Here is a 26,993-nt window from a genome sequence, read left to right as displayed (position 1 = left end):
TTCCAAAGAAAAAATACTCAGGATTTATGCTATATAGCATGCGACATAAATTTTTTATGTTTTTTTGCTAATGATAGCATATTGGTGTAATTAAAAGAATACGTAAATTGTAAGGAAGTCAAAATACCATTTAATTTAAAGTTTTGTACTTTTTCAACATTCTGTTTATTTATTCTGTTACTTTTTCAGTTAATATGGAACATCTACAATGTATTAATAACCACCCGTAGAATTTAAAATATTTATAGTGTAAATGTATTTCGACTCTAAGTCTTCTGCAGTACAAACAATACTTAAAATTTTAGGTTTTATATAGTGACTATTATTTTTTGAAAAAAAAAAAAAAAAAATCAAATATGAAAGCTTATAAACCTGCTTTTATGGCGGAGGAAAACATCAGATGCCCTTCGTGCAAAGCAGACGGGTCCCTAAATTGAACCACCTACCTTACTAAACTAACTGATCAGATTCCTAAAAACGACAGAGAAATTCTTTTTTTCGGACTTGAACACCCAGTTTTGAGAGGCAAACAACGATTTAAAGTCGAGAATTTAACCAACAGCAGGCGCAACAGTTTTATATGTACAGTTGATGTTTCCTGAATGATTCTATAATACCTTCTGTAATACAGTTACACTGCAGTTAATCTTCATACTAATATCTAGGTCGAGCTGAACAAATTGTTCATGCGCCTCATCCTGAAACTGCATGATAATGGATATTGTTGATAAATAAATTTCAGAATTGCTGGTTCCCGATGAGATTTATTGACAGGAAACCAACCATTACAGCATGGACATTACCCACGAGGCCATCAACACAAGGGATATTTTATGGAAGTCTTGACACAGGTGCCTTAGGTCATACGAAGTTTTGTTCTTGCAAGTGAGAATAAACTCTGTGCTTAGACTTAAAACAATGTTATAATGGGTCAGAAATTGAAGACTTTGTCTTTTAAGTCATATCCTTTTGTCAAACAAACGCAATTTATACATATTATTTGTTTACTTATGTTTGAGTCACTGACAGTATACGTTCCTTTGAGATTCCGTGTCCTCTCCTTTTTTGTAATTTGTCTTGTTTACAAGTAAATTTGCGTATGTGCTTCGGACATATATTTCGAAATCAAAGACTCAGTATTTACTAAGCATTTTGTAAGTCGACAAAAGCTTAGATCAATAAACCAAGATTGGTATATGTAATGGAACATTAATTTAAAGGTTGCCAACCAAGATTAAAAGAATATTAAAGTCATAGAATACCATAGTTTGCTTACTCTGCTGGATTCAAAATTATAATTCTTTGTCGCCAGTGTAGAGCCAGGTCAGTCTGTACTTCCGTACAGCTTGTCAGCTCAAAATTTTTTATCGTGATTTTAAAGTAATTGATCCTGGACAGGTTCAAAATTGGAGGCTGGACAAGACCATCTAACGAGTTCAGCATATTAATGATTAACATTGTAAAGGGAAAATTTAAAGACACTGATCTGACAAATATGATTAGTAAACTTGTCTCACTCTCTTTGTGTTACTATACGAAGAGAGTGATCACGAACATGTTGTCTCATATTTCACAAGCACTAGTTACTCGGCGCTTTGAGTGTGAAAATCATGTTTAAACTAAGGGTAACTATATTTTAGCTAGAAAACATTTATGAAATAATTTCCTTTCATTTAACAGATCCTGACAATACATGTTCGGATATATGTGAGGTTGTGGAAATGAAGGTGGGATCACAAGTTAATTGTCAGCATACTTCTGTTGTCATGTACGACTCCACGTCATATATAGAACACCTGTCTTTTCATACAAAGAATAAATCTTACTGCAACAATGGTATCAAAGTCCTAAACAAAGTAAGTGATTTAGTTTATACGAATTTACTTAAGTTCGATTGTGTCGGAAACAATAAGCTTATTGAAACACTCTCGAATCGGTTCCTGGATCCAACCAGTTGTATGCAATGAATGTTAAGTTTCTTCCTAGGGAAACAACGGCTAGCCCCTAAGAAATTTCATTTACGTAATAAACGTGATTGTTTGTAAATTACTAAATGCAAACTTGTTTAAACTCTTATTAATAGTACTTATTATACATTCTGATGGATCTGTTACATAATGAACAGTTTGTTTTGGAAATTTGGAGTCGCACGGGGAAAGTCGATTTTCACAAGAACTTTTTTTATTGTATTTTGGAAAAACACTTCGACGACTTTTCTTTCTTTATGAAGTCTTATGGAAAAGTACTTGCATGCCATAAATAATATAAGACGATTTCTTGTCTGCAAGTTTGCTTCCTATAATCCATAAAAGTTGCGTGTTGCCTGCAATGAAATTAGTCTTATTTTCACTTTCCGTGACAAAAGTTGTGAAATTGAGAAATTTACATAAATTCAAATATTTCCTCCTGTCAAACATTGTGCGTGAAAAATCACAGTTTGACACCATCTTGATTTGTTACAAACGAATCCTGAGGGATGTTTTTTTTTCTTTGAATTATTCTTGGGAATACAGAGACCATGCGGGAGGGTGATTGCATATTCTCTCAATATCAATAAATATCAACACGAAATCTTGAGAAATGTAGCAACGACTTGATGGTACAAAAAAAACCCATAATTTTCTTAAAGAAGAAAAAAAAATCGAATGGTTAAGAAACTGCGGGTTATGTTATTTTATTTTTAACGATACATGTATAATGCATACCATACGAATTTAGTGATCTTAACGAGTTTATTGCTCATGATTTGGTTTCCCGTTTAACTATTTTAGAAATGTTCTCAAATAATGTCTTTGTGTAAATACGTTGAAGTATTTGATTTTTATATGATTATTGACATTGTGGCATCACTTGATGAATTAAAAAGGTAAAGACCAACTATATTATTATTGAAATTGGGGCATCACTGGATGAATTAAAAAGGCAAAGACCAATTATGTAATTATTGACATTGTGGCATCACTGGATGAATTAAAAAGGCAAAGACCAATTATGTAATTATTGACATTGTGGCATCACTGGATGAATTAAAAAGGCAAAGACCAATTATGTAATTATTGACATTGTGGCATCACTGGATGAATTAAAAAGGCAAAGACCAATTATATTATTATTGAAATTATGGCATCACTGGATGAATTAAAAAGGCAAAGACCAATTATATAAATATTGACATTGTGGCATCTTACTATTTATAGAGTGTGGTAAAAGTATGATCGTCAATGCAACATTATTTATGAACTTTCCTGTAGCTCATGTATAGCTTTTCTTTGATATTATGTACATGTAATGTTTTTGTTTTAGACTGATGGTCAACTTGAGTATAAAATAAACTGCAGCTTTAACGGAGCAGGATTTATAAAGGTGAGCAAAGGTTTCAACTTAACTATAAGAATATGAAAATTTAAAGGTTGACACAATCAAGTTTGTTTTAGACACCTTTTACCAAATTATTACATACGCATTAACTACGCAATAACTGTTCCGGCTTTAAATCTAATTTGGAAAACTTTCCTGAACTGAAGGGGGTTTAATTTCCTGATTCTGTCTTGCATCTATTTTAAAATATAACTACATGTATATTTTTAATTTAACGAATAAATAAAGTTTCAACAAAAGAAATAAAAAATAATGACTACATACAATTTTCAAAGTTTACTGTATGCAAATATTAATCGTTTAGACATTTTTAAAACATAATCACTGACATCTTGTTTTTTTTTTATGACCTGGACCTTTGCAGAAATGTCGACCTTAAATAACAGTTCATCGAATAAACAAGCCTAATTATTCATTTCGGCAAAGCAACACGCTTTGGCCATATAATTATATTATTGTTAAACACTCGCATTCTTGATGAAATACTGGTCATGATAATTATATACGTTATATATGTATTTTTGTTGTTGTTGTTGTTGTTGTTTTGTTGGGTTTTTCTTTTCAATAGAAACTTTATCCTTTTTGCAGATATTATACCGTACGAAAGGAAAATATTGTTTAAAATACCAGATGGTCAATGTTGTTTGTAACCAAGGTAAGCAGCTTTTTCATATATTTTAAAAAACAGGAATAAATTTTTTATATGCTGATAACCAGTGATGGGTTTATATGGGTTTTAAAGTTTAGGGCAGGGAAAATATGAAATGCCAAAATTCCCAAATTTTTCCGGGCCTTTAACTTTTTAAAACATTTTTTTTTTATAACAAAAATATAAATGAAAATATCTAAGGGTTAAAAGATAAATTATTTTTATTTTTTTAAAACAAATCGGTAAAAAAATTTAAATTTTGATTGTTTCAATTGTTTTGAAAAAAAAACAAAGAAGCTTTTTTGGCCCATTTTCTTTCAGAACATTTTAGTCATAGTTTTTGGGTTTTTAAGTTTAAATTAAAACGACACACATTGAATTTAAACACTAGATATTTATGATTACTATATGAATATCATTTTCATATATCGCTGTTTTATTTCCGTGCAGTGAAGTCAGCATTGGAAATCATGTTTATAATAACAGAACTTTTCTTTGTTTAATTATGACTACATATTTCCATTTCATATACCATTTGTCCTGTCTTTAGAGTCTTTCATGTGCCGTTACTTTTCGTATATCTCACATAGCATTAACTTCGGTCTTTGGTTTGTTGAATATTTATGGATTGATAGGTTACTGTGATACTAACAGGCGATCCTCTGCGCCGTACATCATTTTCTTAAATAATTAGTATTTAAATATTTCTTAAATATTTGTTATCATTATTGTTTTATTTTCAGAGAGAACTTCGAAAATTACAGATGAACGTGGAATAAATGATGCACATTCATTTGGAACATTTATGATATTCGGACTTGTGTGTTTACTTGTTATAGCTGCTACATTTTTCACGGTTATTTATGGTAATATGTCATTTTATATATATAATTATGCAGTCGAACAGTTCTTTGAAAAGTGATTGGTGAAAAGGAAAGCATGTTCGTTCGATAACAATAATAATAATAATAATAATAATAATAGTAATATGATGATGATGATAAAAATAATAATGATGATAATAGTAATTATAATGATAAAAATGATGATGGTGACGATGGTGATGATGATGATGATGATGATGATGATGATGACGATGATACACAGACTGTCGGCAATTTCTTTTCATTCAAAAATGCTTTCAATAGTTTCAACTTTAATTTTCTATGTATGTTTTTGTCAGAATTCGGTTTTAAGTAAATGCAAAAGATTCATTTCAATTCGGATTTAAGCGATTTAATTCAACATCCAAAATTAAATTCCAAGTTTCTTATAGGGTCAAATGGGGAGTATCTAGTCCAAATATTTAAAAGAAAAGAATCATTATTTGAAATGACCATTACTACAAATGAAATTAGACAGGAAATAGTATTCCATGTCAGAAGCTTTTCATTTCATAAGTTAACACTTATTAACCTTCATTAACACTCGCGCATTCTTAGAAAAGGGATCTACATATATATATATATATATATATATATATATATATATATATATATATATATATATATATATATATATATATATATATATATATATATAAAACATCGTTTAAAAATTCTTATACATAAAGCATCTTTTAACAATTGTTACAGAATTACATTTAGATGCACGATGCATTCGTTTAGGAGAGGAAAATCTTACTTTAGCAAAATTTGTTTATCGTTCTTATTATCATAAACTTTATTGTTACTCGCATGGTTCCACTCTATGATTTTATCATGAAATAAGAAAACAGACAATGGTATTCAAAATGTCTTTGCTCTGAGTAATGTGGAAAAAATCTGCTATTCTACTTTTATGATTTTTGTTGTTCTTTTTTTTAGTTGTGCAGTGGGTATATGGTAGAACTCATACCCTTAAGTCTAATCACCACAGACGGCACTCGGCTGCAGCAGGTACTGTAACTTTAGTTAATCTTTTAGAGTGTGTTTATCATGACACATGTTATGCCACTAAAGACGAATACACAGTTCATGTCAAATGTTGAATGTTGAGGGGACATGGACGGTAACTTGCACTTTCCAGTGCCGTCCATGAACAGGCTCAATCAAACTGAGCCTGCAACATTTTCAATTTTGCCGTGTTGGGCTCTGCTTTTCTCTATTTTATCATGTAATAATTAACAAGACGGGCGTTTATTTAAAAAGAAAAAACCCTTATTAGCCAGCTGTAAATAGTTCAATGCCATTGCACTGGTTAATGTTGACAGGACTTTATTTATTTTCTTACACCGAACTTTGAACTTAATGTTAGTGGTGTTTTTGTAACTACATTGTACTTCATAATTTGATAGTAATGATAAAATAAAAAACAAATTGTGACCAGAAGTTGTACCTTCTTATTTTTATTTCTGAGCTATTTTATTACAATATGAGAATATGAATTTGCAAATACAATATGTAGAACATATGATGAAGAATTAACAGTATTGTTTTCTATGACAGGAGCGCACCACCATGTCACTATAAAAACAGAAGAAAAGTTTCCACTCGCCATGTTTAGTCCTCAGCCATCAGGTAATTAAGTTTTCCTTCTAAAATATCCTTTTTCAAAAGAGAGCACAAGTAAGTAGGTAGTCTATGCTCAATGAAGGTCCATCCGCTCTTTCAGGCACTGAGAGTACGTACCTCACAAAAGAAAGCATATTATGTCCTATTAAACAAATGTATCAATATTCTTATAACCAGAAACTCAGTAAAATAACTGTTTCTTAAATTCAAATCATACTCTCCACAAAGCATGCAAATTTGTTTTTCATTTCTTTGTTTAACACATTTTCATTTTTCTTCATCTTTGTCTTTTACAGGTAGCAGACAAAATGCTTATTCCATAAATACAGACTCTATGGAAATGAAAAATATAACACCAAGAAAACGTTCGGCCTCCGTGTCCTCTACAAAAATGCCGGAAGAAGAAGATCTTAAACGAGGCTTACTTGTTTTGCCCATGCGCAAAAGCATTACAATGGCGTTACTAGAAGATACTGATCCATTTTATAAAAAGAGAATACTATTTCTTCCAATACCTTTCGATCACTTTACCAACGAGGTTACTAAAATTCTGAAATCTGTTTTCATGGATGAGGCTGGTATACCGAGCCAATGTTGTTTTGATAGGAGGATATTTCAAGAATACATGACAGGCGATAAGTTCAAATGGTTAGACAATGTTCTTAGCGACCATGATAAAATTCTAATTTTTATATGTTTTACTTCAATAAATCCAGATAAGGTAGATGTTAAAAGAGATTCAATGGCTGAGGAAGTTTTAGACAATCTACTATCAACCAAAGTAAAGTCACATAGACTGTGTAAAGTTGTACTTCTTTACCTAACGGACAGTCCCAACAGTGTTCAAAACGTCGGAGATATTGTAACAGATTCCTTTCATATAAATAGTGCAACTTGTTATGCCAATTTTGTAGGTAATGTGATGAATTTTTGTGGGAGAAATCCTGAAGCTAACACAGCTCTCATCAAAAGAATTACAAACTCTCAGGCGTCCAAACATTTCCTATCGTTCATTGGTAAAAAGGGAAACTCATAATTTTTCTCATATGTTCGTATAAGATTACAGGGTAATTGAAAATGCGTAAAGTATAGAAAAAAACAACAACCAACCAACAATGTTATTAAGCACATCGATTGAAAACATGCAAAGTGTACTGGCAAAAAAGTGAGATGTGAAAATCTTGAATGTCGTCCAATACGTCGGACAGCAAGTTACTGCCAATGTCTAAGCACAGTCAAACATGAAAATATAACAATGCCGAAATAAAGAAGTCAGTAAATACATTGAATATTTTTTGTGACAATGACTGATAAAAAAATATTTGAAACAAATGTACATTACTTCATTGCAGCCCAATATGTTTAAGATAACACACTGACATTATATTAATTTTGAATATAGCTTTAAAGGGCTCTTACAAAACATTCAGATACCTGGATTGTCTTTCATTCTTTAAACAAAACTTCATTTATTTATTTTTTAAACAAATTCGAACTTTTGAAAGCAAATATCTAAAATGGTCTCTTGAGAATAAATCTACACAAATCTGAATTTCGGAGAGTTTCGAATTTCAGTAACAGCCAAGTTTGCTTGAAGGGATATGCTGACGTTATATCTTAGTAAGGGGAATAACTCTGCTTTACCATTCACAAATATGAACATTGTTTACGTCCCTTAATTCGAATAAAAAAATTTGTTACCGTGTGGGGTATGTAAAGTAAAATTGAATAGTAGAGTAAACAAAAGTTTGATTTAAAAGTCACATAGACATCAATCTAAATTTACAACACTAAATTAATTCGATTGTACTCTAACTTGCTCTTATTAATAAAGTGACAAACGCTTAAAGTGCTACTTTTCTCCCCAGATGGCAAATCATTTATTAACTTATTGTATTTATTTGTTTTTCGCTTCATATGTTTTATGTACTTATACTGAACACGTGTAATACTATTTTGAAAATAAAGAAGGTAAATTGAATGCGTGTCATATTTATGAAAACATACAATGTATTTAACATTTGATTGAATACGATTAACTGAAACATCAATTGGAATCAACTCTGTCTCCAACATCACGCCCCCCACACACAATGATCCTGATAAACGGCTCTCTATTCCAACTAACAATCATGATGGTGCTGTAAATACTACGTCATATTTAACTTTGTGCATATTAAAGGAACTCCACTGAGGTCCAAAAGCCTAAATATATATATATATATAAATAATAAAATGTCTTGCAAAGATCAGCCGAGGCATTTAAAAAACAGATAAACAAAAAGATAATCAAGCAATATACTCAGTAATAAATAAAGGAAATGGAATTGGTGTGCTATTATTAGCTCGATTTGAGTGAAAAGCTTTTCAATTATCCAAAGAAATGCGATGGTACACAAATAAAGTATTATAAATATACTTGGGGACTCTGGACTTGTGCACAACGGCATTATTTCTTTAATAGCAAGTCATAATTGTTCAATGAGATTGCCATGGTATTCTTCTGTAATTTAAGTATCAACAGTCTTATTATCTATCAACAGAATTCCTTTAGAGTCCCAAAAAGCGTGCTCATTACCTTGCAGGCTGATGGTTGGGCTCGGAATTTCTTAGGTAGGGTGAACCAGTGCGCTTCCACTGCATGAACTCTTTTTTTTTCGTATCCATATATAGGTCTCATTGTGAAGCCGAGTTCTATTTCGAGAGTGAAAGTCTTTTGGACCGACATTGCACACTTCTAGAAGCTCTTGGCTAGACTACCCTTTGCTGACAATCTTGATTGTTTAGGTTTTCGGTTTCCTACTTGGCAGATACTTTTGATATGCCTTAATGTTCAAGGATAATAGTGTCAACTCTTCTATTAGAAATACCATATTCTTAAGCAAGTTAGGCAACTTTGATTGCACAAGGCTCTCACACAAGGCCGACGGTCCCATATATATATATATAAGTTATGGTAAAAATGATAAAACATTTCAGTGTAAAACCAAATCGAAAGCTATACATGTTTCCATTTATAATCTTAAGGATTACGGCCCTTCAACTGCTGCCAAAATAACAAAATAAACTGAATTAAATTAGTTAACAAGAAGTACATTGATATACATATATGTGATACTTCAAACAAGTGTTGGTGCGACGTCAAATCAACTAAAAAACTCATTCAAACTCGCATAGGCTGGCAAAGGATGAACCACAATACGAATCGCGCCATCCAATTTTCATATCACGATTTGATATGGTAACACAATGGTCATTCTGTACTTCATCCGGCTCATTTTCTGCCCAGTTAGTGTAGTAATCGGCCAATTTAGATCCATCCGTCCATAGAAAGATGTCTTCATTTTCTAAATCTGTTGATCCGATCCATATTTCTTCCCGATCGCCTGGAATCCAAATAAACTACAATATAATTATGTGAATTGTAAAACAAATCAATGTTTATTAAGGTTAAACATTAAAAATCGAAATAGAAGGGACCTTCGAGAACATGAAAACAAATCGTCACCTTAGTGCAAGAACTCAATATCTGCTTCTTTATCTATATGCAGTTATTGAGTTTTTGCACTAAGGTGACGAAATAAAAGAATGAAAACTGCACGCCCACTTTGAGCTAGTCTGTTCATAAGAGATAAATGAAATATGCAGCATTTTCCATCCTGGCACCGTTGTAAGCATCTCCCACGCCGCCTGCCTTCGTAGTAAACAGTATTTCAATTTTCAATACAATAAGTATTGGAATCAATGATTTCTATTGATCGGAAACAAATAACAATACTAAATGTATGAAATATTGAGCAGCAATTTAAAGCTGCCACAAAGCAATTAACATCTGCTCTTGTAAGGAGAATGAGATCCCTTGATAAAAGTGAAAACAAATTAAAAGGTGGGATCTAATGAAAACGTGCAACAACTTAGACGCCAGCTAGTACCTACAGAATACCGTAATGGCCATCGTGATTATACTTTATAATCCAGAGGGCGACAATTCGACAGTGCTATTGTGCGATGACGACAATACGACAGTGCGATGACGACAATTCGATAGTGCGATTGCGACAGTACCATAATGCAATGACGACAGTACTATAATGCGACAATGCGACAGTGCGATGGTGTCAATTCGATTATGCGATGACGACAGTACAAGAATGCGATAGTGCGATGACGACAATACGATAGTGCGATGACGACAATGCGACAATGCGATGGCGAAAAATAAAATAATATCGCATTGTCGCCATCGCACTGTCGCATTGTCGTCATCGCACTGTCGTATTGTCGTCAACACACTGTCGCATTATCGCATTGTCGCCCTCTGTATTTTAACGTATAACCTCGATGACCCTATCAGTATTCCATATGTACCGGCTATGAAGGGTCTATTATGTTATCTTAAATCTTAAAACTGTTCTTCTTATCGCATAAGATACAGGAAGTAACCCTGTATTAATGAAAATGAAAATACATGTATTATCATAAATTCGTTGAGTATTTCCATGGTTACGAGACGGCACCATAATGATCGTTCAAAAACAGAGCGTTTATCGATCACATTTATTAAAAATATATTTGATACAATTACTGATTGTTTGATGATTACCGACAAAAGTGTCAGGTTATGTGGAAAGTTTTAGCTGTGGTGTCAATCCATTTTATAAGTTTACGAACCCGCTAATGGAAGAAGCACTGACCTTCGGTATATATGTTTTTTGCTCAAAAACTAAAAGTCCTTTCAAAGTTTGAAGTACGTTAAAGCACGGAATTCAATAATAGAAACAATAATAGAAACTTGCTATTTAAGCCTGTAAGAACTTGTCACTTTCAAACATTTTGATTAGATTAAAAATAATAGTCACATTAGAAACTTCAACAAAGTTTACGTACTTGGTGGAAAGTGGTCAACTATATACATCTCCTCCTCCATTGATTTTATATCTGCCAAATATCCACCAAGGCCTTCACAATGTCTCTAAAAATAGATATGTACAGAAAGACCACCATTTGAAAGTTCCACGCCTACAAATGAGCCAAAATAATTCAAGAAATTCAATCAAAGATTCAATATTTAGTTAATTATTCACATGCTATGTGCGATTAATGATTGGCAATACCAGATCACCAATATTAATCATACTGTAATTTACTAACTGCAGGAAGGCGTTATATATGCCCATTTTAAATAGATCCTCTTATTTTTGGTAATTTACGCCTGTGATGTGTAGGTAGCCGGTGTGCGCACTTGTTGTCAATATTTTCTTTTCGGTTAATTTTTGCAGTATTTTACTTTCAAATACATTTTCAAAATTTTCGTGAACAATAACATAAATCTGGAGGCATGCTGCTTTAAAGGCAATATAATTAATTATATAAACATTACATAAGTACAACTCATAATCTTGTTAAAGAAATTATTTGGTAACCAATTGTTCTCCAAAACTTTTTAATTTCATTTATTGCGTTATCTAGGTTAACAAAAACAAAAGAAAACGATATCACGGAAGAAAAACGACAAGCTAAATGACTGCCATATGATTCCTTTTTGGCCTATGCCCCACGTTCGCCGGTTTGGACAAATATAAATTTGTATTTAGTTGATTTACTGTGTAGAATACAAGTTTATTTACCAATGCTTTTACAGTTTTCTATTTTTTTCTATTTTGTCACAAATTATGTTAAGTTCAAGACAAATTACTTCAGGCAATAAGCATGTAACTTGTTTTTAATCCATTATTATATCATTATAAAAACAATTTTTGTACCTGCTATAAAAAAGGGCAAAACGTATTCATTTTATGATGATTCTAATTAACTTAGCGCTACAAGATTTTCAGATAACTTCCTGTTATTCATTTTTCTTTATATATCTGTGGGATTTCTACTTATTATCGTATTTTTGATGACTTATGCCCAAGAAATTTTTGTTTTAGATTTGTTTCTCGGCCGTAACTTAGCTTGAGCTCTCCCTTTAACACTGTAAATTTTACAAAGTCTTAGCAAAGGACTGTGTTTCCCGTTTTGGTTGTTTATTCGCCCAACCATAAATATTCCCTGTATGCTTTTCTATTTTTTTTTTTTTTTGTATTGACAGATTTCGATTTGTAACCCAGGCCGAAACATTCCTTTTTTATTACCAAGCTGGTTTAAGAGGAGATGTCGTATAAAGAAAAGTGACGCCGGACAAACAGTGAATAATCACACAAAAGCTCATCTTGAGTAGAAACTTACCTTCGATTCGTCCCAATCCATTCTTTCTTCTACTTTAATATACGCTGAAATAGAGTATGTATTATATAAATAAAGTTGAACAAAAGAGTACATACTTTTAATCAACTTGACGGGCGTTAAGGCATGTTTCATATAAAAAATACCTTCCTGACTAAGAGAAACATTTGTAAAAGGGTGTACATGGCACCATCCCTGACAACACAGAAACGTTTCACTTTTGTAGTAGCATTAATGTTGGTACAGAGCCTTAAACGGACAAGAAAACAAACATGGGTTCACCATGATGAAAAAAAAAATGTGAATAGTACTAAAATGTAATTGACATACATATATTTTATTTTCAGACAAAATCTTATTTCTTGTTTCATTCATATAATTCTTTAAAACAATAATAAAATCGGAGACACTTACTTTGACGCCTGAAATACAAATTGAAAAATCCAGGAAAACTATAGTTATCTTTTGCGATAAATCGTTCACTGCAACCAACGCAGAGCCCAAGCTCAATAAATACACCATAACACAATGGAGTATTTGAACACTTGAGCATACACTTGCTATTGCTTCCGAAGAAATCTATGAATAATGTGGAATCCCCGGGACACGTTGAATCTGAATATTCTCCATGAAAAATATATTTAGCAAAGTTGGTGATACATAGAACAGCCAACATGTTTGAAGAACTGAAATAAGCAAATACGCCAAAAATTAACGATATCTCTTTAAGCGGCATGGTGTTAATGTTAATGTAAATGATATATTTCTTCTCCGCGTGTCTTGAGTGTTTCAACAGGCGAACTGACACGTCGTATGGAGCTCATAATCAGTCAATTAATGTAAAGCTTTTAAATTTATCTTCAATATGGCTATCAGCTTTCATTTATGAGGAACGCCAATAATAGATCAAATAACACTTAGGAAGTGCAAGTTTTATCTGATCATTTTAACATTCTTTTTCATGAGCACGATTCAAGAAGATATATTTTCTTATCTGTCACAGATATAAAGTATTATTCATTAGTAATTGATAAATGCCAAAGTGGTTCTTACTGAAAATTATAATCCTGGACAATTATCCCCCGATCCCAACCCCTCCGGATCGGACACGTGCCCCTAGTCCAAAAAATGCATGATTGGACATCAGGTGGGGATGTATAGGTGAACATTTGCCGCCAGCCCCCACCCCCAATTTGGAAAGTTAATATATTTATATCAAATGCAGTCTTCAATTTATGTTACAATAAAAATGCAACAATAAATGCATTATTTTTTATGTTAATTTGTTTGGAGTAAGTGCAATTTTTAATATTATTTAAACATTATGCTTATGAATACATTTGATATTCATGTAGCAATGAGATCATTCCATCAGCAATAACTTTTTGCTTTGATGAAGGTACGTTTGGGATTTTCAGGATGTTTTATAACATGGTAAAATATATGTAAATTGACACACAGAAAGAGATTGCGTAACACTTTTTACATCAAACATAATGTAATGTCTAAAAGATAAAAACTTTTAAAATGAAGCATTAAACATTTATAAAACAAAAATACAAATACCAATGTTAATCACCTTCGGGATGTGATACCTGCTTTTTGAATTATCTTTTGGAATTAAGGCCTCAAAGTTCGCATGCTTCATCTTTTTGATTGTTTGATTCTGCTAATTATATTTCGTTTGGCGCGTGCGCGTTTTTTTCCTTGAGGACCAAAACAACGCTTTTTTCCTGAGATAGCATAAAAGTATACCATTGAAGATTTTCAGATCGCAATAATTATTCTATGGAGGTATTTTTTTCCAACTAAAGTACATATGTGACTTAATTATCTTAGAAACAACCACTTGTGTTTATTCTCTTTGATTAACGGCAGATTAACAGTTTGTTTAAAAAGAAACCACTAGTCTGGGACAACTTTCTAACACTTCAGATTTCACATCTTTTGTTAAAATTTTATTCATAATGTCGTATATCTTAAAACATTTTAAAATTTTCAAAAACATACTTAAAAACACTCAATATTAATTATGAAACAAAACCATTTTTATCACTATAACACTTTCAAATATTGATAGGTTTAAATGAAATTATGTAACCATTAAATGTTAGGGTGTTTCATCTTTAAGTGCTCATTTTACGACTTTACATTATACTTGTGATATTCATATTTTAGATAACCGGGGCAAAATTATAATTGTATTCCCAATCATAACAAAATAAGTTAGTACAGAGAGAAACAGAAACAGATTAAAGGGAGAGACTATTTCTAATAAAAAAGTCATAGCGCGTGAAAAATACTATGTCTTAGTACATTGAAACTCGCAAAAAGCTGCCAAATTCCAATTTGATGACATGAACTAATTAACATTGTTTATATTACTAAATACATGTATTATTATCAAATAATCAAGATAATTATGTTATCATTAAGACAAATTAAGAATTAAGTAAGAATTAATTTGATTATTTCATTTGCTGGAAAAAAGAAGGAGGTTTTTTGCTTCGTTTGTCAGAACATTCTGTTAGTCAAAGCTAAATTTTGCTTTGGATTATAAGTTACTGACGAACACATTAATTATTAAACTATACATTTATTAGCATTATAATTATGATGATCATTTTCATATACTGCTGGTTTATTATCGTGCAGTGAAGTTAGCATGCGAAGTCATATTTACATTTACAGAAATTGTCTTTGTTTAATTATGACTAGATATGTCCATTTCATATATCATTTGTCCTGTCTTTATAATCTTGCATGTGCCGTTACTTTCCGTATATCTCACATAACATTTTAGGTTCCTCCAAGCAAGCCCAAAATATGAAGTAAACATCAACTTCTGCGGATGTTTCTTAATTCAACATTTTACCGTTTTCATGTTAAAATGTTGAATTCTGCTTAAGCTAGGGGGGACATGGACATTAGTTTGCATTTGACAGTAACATCCATCAAACCGAGCCTACAACCTTTTCAATTTTGCCGTTTTTGACTTTCTAAGGCGATTCTTATTGTCTCTATTCAGCTTCAGATGGGCCGATTGATAGATTACTGTGATACTAAAAGGCGATCCACTGCGCCGTGTGTTATTTCTTAAATATTTGTTATCATTATTGTTTTATTTTCAGAGATAACATCGAAAATTACAGATGAGCGTGGAATAAATGATGCGCATTCTTTTGGAACATTTATGATATTCGGACTTGTGTGTCTCGTAGCTGCTACATTTTTCACGGTTATTTATGGTATGACATTTTATATATAATTATACAGTAGAAACTGTACGTTAAGTGAAAAAGGGTGAAGCACGTAATGCATGCCCCTTCTTTAATTATGATGATAATAATAATAATAATAATAATAATGAATAATGATGATAATAAAATATAATAATAATAATGATGATGATGACGATGAAGATGATGATTATGATGATGATGGTGTTGGTGATGTGGGCATTTTTATGCAATAATGTTTTCAATAATTTCAAATACAATCTGTTTTGTTTGATTTTTGGTTTTGATCATAATTTGATTTTACGTATATGCAATAGTTTATTTTAATTCCGATTTAAGATTTTTTAAATTAAATTTCAAGTTTCTTAAAGATTCTAAATGGAGAAGTTTCAGTCCAAATATTGAAAAAAATGAATCATGATTTGAAATGTTCAATGAATGAAATTGACAGTGTATTATTCCATGCCATAAGTTAAACTTGTTATTTCTTAAGGTGACCTCCATTAACACTAGCGCACTCTTCGAAAGGGGATCGACATGTATATATTTAGCATCATTTAAAAATATTACACAATTACCTTGACATGCACGACGCGCGCAATCGTTAATGAGCGGAAAATCCTACTTTAGCAAAATTTGTTCATCTTTATTAACTTTATTTTTACTCGCAGCATGGTTCCACTCTATAATTTTATCATGAAATAAGCACACAGACAATGGTATTCACAATGTCTTTGGTCTGAGTAATGCGAAATAATTCTGCTATCCTACGTTTATGTTTTTTCTGCTGTGCAGTGGGTATATGGTAGAACTCATACCTCATTCGGCTGCAGCAGGTACTGTAACTTTAGTTGATCTTTTAGAGTGTGTTTATCATGACACATGTTATGCCACTGAAGACGAATACCAGTTTTCATGTCAAATGTTGAATTCTGCTTGAGCCGGTGCTAGGGGACGTGGACGGTAACTTTCACTTTCCAGTACCGTCCATGAACAGGCTCAATCAAATCGAGCATGCAACATTTTCAATTTTGCCGTCTTGGGTTTTCTTTAGGGATTCTGATTTTCTCTATTTTATCATGTAATAATTAACATGACAGGCGTTTATTTAAAAAAATCCTTATTAGCCAGCTGTAAATAATTCGATGCCATTGCACTGGTCAATGTTGACAGGACTTTATTCATTTTCTAAAACCGAACTTTGAACTTAATGTTAGTGCTGTTTTATAACTACTTCATAATTTGATAATAATGATTAAATAAAAAACAAATTGTGACCAGAAGTTGTACCTTGTTATTTTTATTTCTGAGCTATTTTATTACAATATGAGAATATGAATTTGCAAATACAATATGTAGAACATATGATGAAGAATTAACAGTATTGTTTTCTATGACAGGAGCGCACCACCATGTCACTATAAAAACGGAAGAAAAGTTTCCACTCGCCATGTTTAGTCCTCAGCCATCAGGTAATTAAGTTTTCCTTTGTAAATATCATATTTCAAAAGAGAGCATAGGTAGGAAGGTAGTATATGCTTCATGAGGGTTCATCCGCCCTTTCAGGCACTGAGAGTACTGACCTGTCTAAAGAATGTCCTATTAAACAAATGTATCAATATTCTTATAACCAGAAACTCAGTAAAATAACTGTTTCTTCAATTCAAATCATACCCTGCACAAAGAATACAAATTTGTTTTTCATTTCTTTGTTTAACACATTTTCATTTTTCTTCATCTTTGTCTTTTACAGGTAGCAGACAAAATGCTTATTCCATAAATACAGACTCTATGGAAATGAAAAATATAACACCAAGAAAACGTTCGGCCTCCGTGTCCTCTACAAAAATGCCGGAAGAAGAAGATCTAAAACGAGGCTTACTTGTTTTGCCCATGCGCAAAAGCATTACAATGGCGTTACTAGAAGATACTGATCCATTTTATAAAAAGAGAATACTATTTCTTCCAATACCTTTTGATCACTTTACCAACGAGGTTACTAAAATTCTGAAATCTGTTTTCATGGATGAGGCTGGTATACCGAGCCAATGTTGTTTTGATCGGAAGATATTTCAAGAATACATGACAGGTGATAAGTTCAAATGGTTAGACAATGTTCTAAGCGACCATGATAAAATTCTAATTTTTATATGTTTTACTTCAATAAATCCAGATAAGGTAGATGTTAAAAGAGATTCAATGGCTGAGGAAGTTTTAGACAATCTACTATCAACCAAAGTAAAGTCACATAGACTGTGTAAAGTTGTATTGCTTTACCTAACGGACAGTCCAAACAGTGTTCAAAACGTCGGAGATATTGTAACGGATTCCTTTCATATAAATAGTGCAACTTGTTATGCCAATTTTGTAGGTAATGTGATGAATTTTTGTGGGAGAAATCCTGAAGCTAACTCTGCACTTATCAAAAGAATTACAAACTCTCAGGCGTCCAAACATTTCCTGTCGTTCATTGGTAAAAAGGGAAACTCGTAATTCTCCTCATATGTTCGTATAAGATTTACAGGGTAGTTTAAATATAAATATAGGAATACAAAAAACAAAAGACCAACAATATCATTAAGCACATCAATTGAAAACATGCAAAAGTGTACTGGTAAAATAGTGAAATATGGATATATTGAATGTCGTATTATACGTCGGACACCAGTGCTTATAGCAAGCTAATGCCATTGCCTCAACCACTAACTTAAACACAATTAAACATTAAAGTATGAAAATGTCGAAAGTAAGAAGTTGGTAAATTCATTGAATATTTTTGTGACCCATGACTGATTAAAATATTTGAAACAACTGTAAATTTGAAATACAAATCATCAAACACTTGATACACTATATAGTTATTATAACACACTGACATTTTATGAATTTTGAAAATAATTGTTAATGGCACTTACACAGTATTAGCATACCTTTGCAAAACTTGTCTTTCATTTTATGAACAAAACTTAATTTATTTAATTTTATTTTTTACATTTTTAAACCAATTCGAACTGTTTAAAAGATATTTCTAAAGTCATCTCTTGAGAATAAATTTACACAAATCTGAATTTCGGAGAATTTCGAATTTCAATACAGCTAATTTTGCTGACATAAATAGATATACTGTTTAAATCTAAGTAAGGTGAATAACTCTGCTTCACAATTCACAAAAAAAAAGAAAATTGTTTAGTGTCCCTGTAAATCGAACATAAATCTTTGCTACCTTGTGGGGTAAATAAAGTAAAGTTGATTAATAAAGTAATAAATGGTAGATTTACAATTCACATAAACATCAATTGAAATTTTAAACACTATCTTAATTCTATTGTATAAGACTCTTATGTAACTTGCACTTATAAATAAGGTGACAAACGCTAACTTAAAGTGCTACTTTTCTCCCCAGGCAAATCATTCATTAACTTATTGTATTTATTTGTTTTTCTCTTCATATGTTGTATGTACTTATACTGAATACATTGTACATGTAATTCTATTTTGAAAATAAATAAGGTAAATTTGAATTCGTGACATATTTGTGAAACCATACAGTGTATTTAACATTTGATTTAATAATCTATCAACAGAATCCCTTTGGAGTCCCAAAAACCGTATCATTAACTTATAGGCTTGATGGTTGGACTCGGAATTTCTTAGATAGGGTGAACCAGTGCGCTTCCATTACATGAACTCTTTTTACATATCTATATACAGGTCCCATTGTGAAGCGGAGTTCTATTTCCTGTTACAAGACGAGAGAGAAATTCTTCTGTACTGACATTGCACACTTCTAGAAGCTCTTGGCTAGACTACCCTTTGCTGACAATCTTGAATGTTTAGGTTTCTGGTTCCCTACTTGGCAGATACTTTTGATATGCCTAAATGTTCATGGATTATAGTGTCAACTCTTATATAAGAAATACCACATTCTGAAGCAAGTTAGGCAACTTTGATTGCACAAGGCTCTCAAACAAGGCCAATGGCCCCAAATATATAAAACATTTCAGTGTAAAACAACCTATCAGCATCCGACTATGTATAAATCGGAAGCTATACATGTTTCCATTAATAATTTAAAGATTACGGCCATTCAACTGCTGCCAAAATAACAAAATAAACTGATATTTAATTAGTTAACAAGAAATACAGTGATATACATATATGTGATACTTCAAACAAGTGTTGGTGCGACGTCAAATCAACTAAAAAAAAATCTCAATCAAACTCGCATAGGCTGGCAAAGGATGAACCACAATACGAATCGCGCCATCCAATTTTCATATCACGATTTGATATGGTAACACAATGGTCATTCTGTACTTTACTCGGCTCATGTTCTGCCCAGTTAGTGTAGTAATCGGCCATTTTAGATCCATCCGTCCATAGAAAGATGTCCTCATTTTCTAAATCTGTTGATCCGATCCATATTTCTTCCCAATCGCCTGGAATCCGAATAAACTACACTATATAGCGAATTGTAAAACAAGTCAGTGTTTATTAAGGATAAACATTAAAAATCGAAAATAGAAGTGACCTTCGAGAACATGAAAACAAATTAAAGAATGAAAACTGCACGCCCACTTTGAGCTAGTCTGTTCGTAAGAGATAAATGAAATATGCAGCATTTTCCATCCTGGCACCGTTGTAAGCATCTCCCACGCCGCCTGGCACCGTTGTAAACAGTATTTCAATTTTCAATACAATAAGTATTGGAATCAATGATTTCTACTGATCGGAAACAAATAACAATACTAAATGTATGAAATATTGAGCAGCAATTTAAAGCTGCCACAAAGCAATTAACATCTGCTCTTGTAAGGAGACTGAGATCCCTTGATAACTGTGAAAATAAATGAAAAGTTGGAAGCAAATGAAGCCGTGCAACATCTTACACGCCAGCTTGTACCTACGGAATACCATTAGGGCCATCGTGGTTATACTAAATAATCCAGAGGGCGACAATGCGACAGTACTATAGTGCGATGACTATAATACGACAGTGCGATAACGACAATGCGATAGTGCGATGGCGACAGTGCGATAATGCGATGAAAACAGTACGATAATGCACAAGTGCGATGGTGACAATGCGATAATGCGATGGCGACAGTGCGATGACGACAGTGCGACAATGCGATAGTGCGACAGTGCGATAACGACAATGCGACAATGCGTTGGCGACAGTGCGATAACACTATCGCACTGTCGTCATCGTACTATCGCGTTATCGCATTGTCGCCATCGCGCTGTCGCATTGTCGCCATCGCACTGTCGTATTATTGTCATCGCACTGTCGCATTATCGCATTGTCGCCTCTGTATTTTAATGTATAACCACGATGGCCCTGACGGTATTCCATAAGTACCGGCTATGAAGAGTCTATTATGTTATCTTAAATCTTAAAAATGTTCTTCTTATCACATAAGATACATGTAGTAACGCTGTATTAATGAAAATGATAATAATATCATGGGTTTTTGAGGAACAGTGTGATTTTTGTGTTTCACGAGACGGTACCATAATAATCGTTCAAAACAGAGCGTTTATCGGTCACATTTATTAAAAATATATTTGATATAGTTACTGATTGTTTGATGATTACCGACAAAATTGTCAGGTTATGTGGAAGTTCTAGCTGTGTTGTCAATCCATTTTATAAGTTTACGAGCACGCGCCTTCGAAGAAGCACTGAATTTTAGTCCTTCGGTATATTCCGTATATATATATTTGCTCAAAAACTAAAAGTCCTTAATTCGCAGAAAGTATGAACTACGTTAAAGCATGGAATTCAATAATAGAAACTAGCTATTTGAGCCTGTAATCACTTGTCATTTTCAAACATTTAGATTACATTAAAAATAAAAGGCACAGTAGAAACTTCAATAAGGTTTACGTACTTGGTCGAAAGTGATCCACTATATACATCTCCTCTTCCTCCGACTTTATATCTGCCAAATATCCGCCAAGGTCTTCACAATGTCTCTGTAAGAAAGACCACCATTTTAAAGGAATTGTAATTAATTATATAAACGCAACATAATCATAATCTTGTTAAAAAAATTTATTTGGTAACCAAATGTTCTTCAAAACTTACACTTATTTCATTTATTCCGTATTTTATGTTAAAAAAAGCAAAAAACAAAAGAAAACGATATCACGAAAGAAAAACGACCAAAGCGGGATTTCTAAAAGGACTGAATAATCTTTTGCTTCGTTCGCGGTTTTGGCAATATAATATATGTATAGTGATTTAGGTTTTAGAATGAAAGTTTATTTACCAATGTCTTTACATTTTTCTATTTTGTAACAAATCATGTCAAGTTCAAGACAAATCACTTCAGGCAATAAGCATGTTACTTGTTTTTAATCCATTATTATTATTATTATTATTATTATTATCCATTATTATATCATTATTAAGAGGTTAATACACGGCAGGAGAGGGCCAGAAGGTGATAATCGGCCCGCAAAATGAATAATGGACCCGAGGGCTTTAGCCCGAGGGCCATTATTCATTCAGGGCCGATTATCACCTTCCGGCCCTACTCTGACGTGTATTAATGTCTTTAATACACTTGGTAGATCTAATAGTAGCATTTTTTTAAAAAACAAAAAACAAAAAAAGAACAACAAATAGATCTAGATCTAGTTTGAAGTTCTTTCGTTGAAATTCTTGTCTACTCTTCTACTGTTCTGTACAGAGACGTTTAGAATCTACTGTTTGTGTGTTCAAAGCAGTAGAATCTAGAAGCAAGTTTTATTTTCATTTTTTTCGGAATGAATTTGTCGTATTATTTCTTCAAATTTCAATAGTAACAAAATTGCGTTTGTACTAAATACGCTTAAGCTGTCATAATAGAAATAAAGCGATTCGTGCTGACAACCTACTTACACTTTTACAGTTAACTGTTTGATGACGTAAAATATGACGTCATTGTTTCAGTTTGTGCACGTGCACATGTTCTGCGGGCTGATAACTAGTTCTCGGCCCCGGGCCGCTAACTCATAATAGGTCACGTGACACTCATAATCAGTTGAAATCATAGCCGATTTTGTTACTATATATAGTAACAAGTGTATTAAAAAACAATTGTTTGCCCCTGCTATAAACAGAGAAAAAAATATTCATTTGTAAGATCTAATAACTTATGTGCAAGATTTCAGATACTTCCTGTTCTTAGTATTTTTCTTATTTTATTATCTTTTGGGGATTTCTCTATTTCTGTTTTAAATGCTTTACTTGATCTATGCAAGAATTTTATGTTTTTAGGTTGTTGTTTTTTTTTACCTCAGTCGAGCTCTTTTTAATACTGCATTTTACAAATTTCTTAGCAAAGACGTTTTTCTCGTTGGTTGGTTTGGCAACCAATACATTCCCTGAATGTTTGTTTGACAGATTCGAATGTGTCACCCAAGGAACATTCCTATGAAATTTGTTTTACCCAGTGGTTAAGGAGGAGATGTCGTATATAGAAAAGTGACGAACAGTGAATGATCACATAAAAAGCACATCTTGAGTGAGTACTTTTTACTCTGTAAGTTAATAGAAATATACCTTCGATTCGTCCCAATCCATTCTTTCTTCTACTTTAATATACGCTGAAATAGAGTATGTATTATATAAATAAAGTTGAACAAAAGAGTACATACTTTTAATCAACTTGACGGGCGTTAAGGCATGTTTGAAAGTATGTTTCATATAACAAATACCTTCCTGACTAAGAGAAACATTTGTAAAATGGTGAACATATGGCACCATCACTGGCAACATAGAAACGTATCAGTTTTGTAGTAACAGTAATGTTGGTATAGAGCCTTAAAGGGACAAGGAAACAAACATGGGTTCACCATGATTAATAGAAAAGTGAATAGTAACAAAATGTAATTGACATACATATATTTATTTTCGGACAAAACCTTTTATCTCACTAATTTCTTGTGTAATTCATATAATTCTTTTAAAACAGTAAAGAATCGGAGACACTTACTTCGACGCCTGAAATACAAATTGAAAATTCCAGAAAAACTATAGTTATCTTTTGTGATAAATCGTTCACTGCAACCAACGCAGAACCCAGGCTCAATAAATACACCATAACACAATGGAGTATTTGAACACATGAGCATACACTTGCTATTGCTTCCGAAGAAATCTATGAATAGTGAGGAATCCCCGGGACACGTTGAATCTGAATATTCTCCATGAAAAATATATTTAGTAAAGTTGGTGTTACACAGAACAGCGAATATGTTTGAACAACTGAAATAAGCAAATATGCCAAAAATTAACGATATCTCTTTTAGCGGCATGGTGTTAATTAGTTAATGATATATTTCGTCTTCGTGTCTCTTTATAGTGTTTCAACAGGTAAACTGACACGTCGAATGGAGCTCATTATCATGCAGTCAATTAATGTTAAGCTTTTAAATTTAACTTCAAAATGGCTATCAGCTTTCATTGATGAGGAAAACCAATAATAGACCAAATAACACTTAGGAAGTGCAAGTTTTATCTGATCATTTTTAACATTCTTTTTCATGAGCATGATTCAAGAAGATATTTTTTTTTATCTGTCACAGATATAAAGCACTAATCATTAGTAATTGATAAATGCCAAAGTGGTTCTTACAGAAAATTATAATCCTGGACAATTACCCCCACCCCCACCTCTCCAGATCGGACCCTAGTCCAAAAATGCATGATTGCACATTGTGTCCCCAGGTGGGGATGTATAGGTGGACATTTGCCGCTAGCCCCCACCCCCAATTTGGAAAGTTAATATATTTATATCAAATGCAGTCTTCAAATTATGTTACAATAAAAATGCAACGATAAATGCATTATTTTTTATGTTTATTTGTTTGGAGTACATGCAGTAAGTGCAATTTTTAATATTATTTAAATTTTTATGCTTAAGAATACATTTGATATACGTTTAGCAATTTCCAAAACTGGGGGTGGGAGTAAATGTCCTCCTTTACATTTCAATTGGATGGGTGTGGAGGGCAAGAGTTCAGTAATTCCTGTTTAGTGTGTGTGTGGGGGGGGGGGCATGTCCTGGGAGCAAATGTTCATATACCAAAATTTAAATTCTGTTTATCTTGCCATGCATCAGCAATGAGATCATTCAATCAGCAATATATAACTTTTTGCTATGATGAAGTTACGTTTGGGATTTTCAGGGTGTTTTATAAAATATATGGAAATTGACACGCAGAAAGAGATTGCGTAACACTTTTTACATCAAACATAATGTAATGTCTAAAAGATAAAAACTTTTAAAATGAAGCATTAAACATTTATAAAAACAAAGATACATCTACCAATCTTAATAACCTTCGGGATGTGATACCTGCTGTTGGAGTTCGAGTTCGCATGCTTCATCTTTTTGATTGTTTGATTCTGCTTATTATGTTTCGTTTGGCGCGTGCGCGTTTTTTTCCTTGAGGAACAAAACAACGTTTTTCCCTGAGATAGCATAAAAGTATACCATTGAATTGTTTTCAGATCGCAATAATTATTCTATGGAGGTTTTTTTCCAACTAAAGTACATATGTAACTTAATTATCTTAGAAACAACCACTTGTGCTTATTCTCTTTGGACTTCTTCGTCTGATACAAAGGCAGATTAACAGTTTGTTTAAAAAGAAACCACCAGTCTGGGACAACTTTCTAACATTTTAGATTTCACATCTTTTGTTCTAATTTTGTTCATACTGTTTATAACTAAACATTTTAAAAATCTTAAAATCATTCAAAAACATACTTAAAAACCACTCAATATTAATTATGCAACAAAATCACTATAACACTTTCAAATATTGATAGGTTTAAATGAATTTATGTAACCATAAAAGGTTAGGGTGTTTCATCTTAAAGTGCCCATTTTACGACTTCAGATAGTACTTGACCCAAACTTTTCTTCAGGGACAAAATTATAATTGTATCCCCAATCAGAACATTCTTGGCCACTTTACAATTATAGAGTTTTTTCTTTTAGTCGTAACGTCGGGTGCCCTAGATTCGTCCTTGTTCTAGAGTCAATACCCTTCCTGTGTATGACAAAAAGTCTCAACAAATTGGCGTGAAGAGAGAAAACAGTTGGATATTTAAAAACATCATAGTAAATTTAATGTATCCGCCAAATTTCTTCAACATCACATGCTTGGAAAATAGAATTAGAAAAAGAAGCACTGTTAAGCTGCGGTCTCAGTTACTTCCGGCAGAGCCCAGGACCATCCCGGTAAGTTACCATCCCGGGACGATCCAGGTGAAATTATTGTTGCGGTCACACTTACCCCGGCAGCACTACGGTAGTTCCCAACTAACCACCCAGGATGCGCTCCGGATCATCCGGCCGGAGCCCAGGTGAAGCTACGGTTCATGCCGGTGCTTCCCCGGTCGTTCCCGGATGACGCCGGAAGAGCCCCGGTTGACCCAGGCAGAGCCCCGGTCGATCCAGTCAGAGCCCCGGCAGAGCCCAGGACGATCCAGGCAGAGCCCCGGTAGAACCCCTGTGGATTGAAAACGCCCGAAAATGATAACATTGATACATATTGTTTATTTAATATAATATCTATTGTTCCAGAATAAGTAATTCATGATGATTTTCTGAAAAATCCTTATGCCATACTGGATAGAAAGGAAATGGGAAGGGTTTAAATACAAACAAGTGCAATCATCGCAAATTGTCGTTATTCTTTTGAAATGATCCGGGCTTTGCCGGGGCTCTACCGGGATCAACCGTAGCTCTACCTTTATCCTCCGGGGCTCTGCCTGTAGTTACCGGGGCTCTGTCGGCATATACCGGGGCTCTACCGTAGCTCTACCGGCTATATCATACCCCGGATCATCCCCGGTTTGTGCCGGCAGAGCTACGGTGCTTCCCCGGTATAACCCCGGTCGTTCCCGGCGGAGCTAAGGATGGAGCCGGCAAAGCTATATCTTCCCGGATCATCCCGACCACCCCGGTGATATTAAATATTTAATTC

General features: G+C 33.0%; 2 protein-coding genes across 3 annotated transcripts in view; one reads left to right on the top strand and one right to left on the bottom strand.

Annotated features, from left to right (window-relative positions):
* LOC132715475 (uncharacterized) overlaps window positions 1-18,948 on the top strand; it is a 49,643-nt gene extending 30,695 nt beyond the window's left edge. Inside the window, exons 6-13 of one of the 2 annotated variants that reach the window (XM_060698492.1) lie at window positions 743-860; window positions 1,681-1,856; window positions 3,304-3,363; window positions 3,967-4,033; window positions 4,771-4,893; window positions 5,854-5,925; window positions 17,405-17,476; window positions 17,758-18,948. In XM_060698492.1, coding sequence (XP_060554475.1) covers window positions 743-860; window positions 1,681-1,856; window positions 3,304-3,363; window positions 3,967-4,033; window positions 4,771-4,893; window positions 5,854-5,925; window positions 17,405-17,476; window positions 17,758-18,497 — 1,428 coding nt within the window. In that variant the 3' untranslated portion in view covers window positions 18,498-18,948. Of the gene's footprint in view, window positions 1-742; window positions 861-1,680; window positions 1,857-3,303; window positions 3,364-3,966; window positions 4,034-4,770; window positions 4,894-5,853; window positions 5,926-6,474; window positions 6,547-6,836; window positions 8,522-17,404; window positions 17,477-17,757 lie in introns of those variants that run through there. The other variant, XM_060698484.1, reaches the window with a different exon arrangement.
* Window positions 9,696-13,485, bottom strand: LOC132715402 (C-type lectin lectoxin-Phi2-like). Its single transcript, XM_060698401.1, has 4 exons — window positions 13,180-13,485; window positions 12,769-12,812; window positions 11,428-11,512; window positions 9,696-9,926 (listed from the first exon to the last, which is right to left on the bottom strand). Exons 1-4 carry the CDS (start codon window positions 13,439-13,441, stop codon window positions 9,700-9,702), a joined length of 618 nt encoding a protein of 205 aa, XP_060554384.1. The 5' UTR covers window positions 13,442-13,485; the 3' UTR covers window positions 9,696-9,699.
* Window positions 18,949-26,993: the final 8,045 nt, after the last annotated feature.

The sequence above is a fragment of the Ruditapes philippinarum genome, unplaced genomic scaffold (genome assembly GCF_026571515.1).
Source record: "Ruditapes philippinarum isolate M1 unplaced genomic scaffold, ASM2657151v2 ctg2753_1_1_1_1, whole genome shotgun sequence".
In the NCBI taxonomy this organism is placed as follows: Eukaryota; Metazoa; Mollusca; class Bivalvia; order Venerida; family Veneridae; genus Ruditapes; species Ruditapes philippinarum.
This window is presented reverse-complemented; position numbering and strand designations above follow the sequence as displayed.

Bases quoted from the DNA above. Each gene is read 5' to 3' on its own strand.
- LOC132715402 (XM_060698401.1), bottom strand. From the start codon at position 13,441: ATGTTGGCTGTTCTATGTATCACCAACTTTGCTAAATATATTTTTCAT. The intron at 12,813-13,179 runs GTAAGTGTCTCC...ACTCTATTTCAG, and splicing joins TTTGTATTTCAGGCGTCAAA to CGTATATTAAAGTAGAAGAA. The intron at 9,927-11,427 runs GTACGTAAACTT...TTTGGATTCCAG, and splicing joins AGTTGACCACTTTCCACCAA to GCGATCGGGAAGAAATATGG.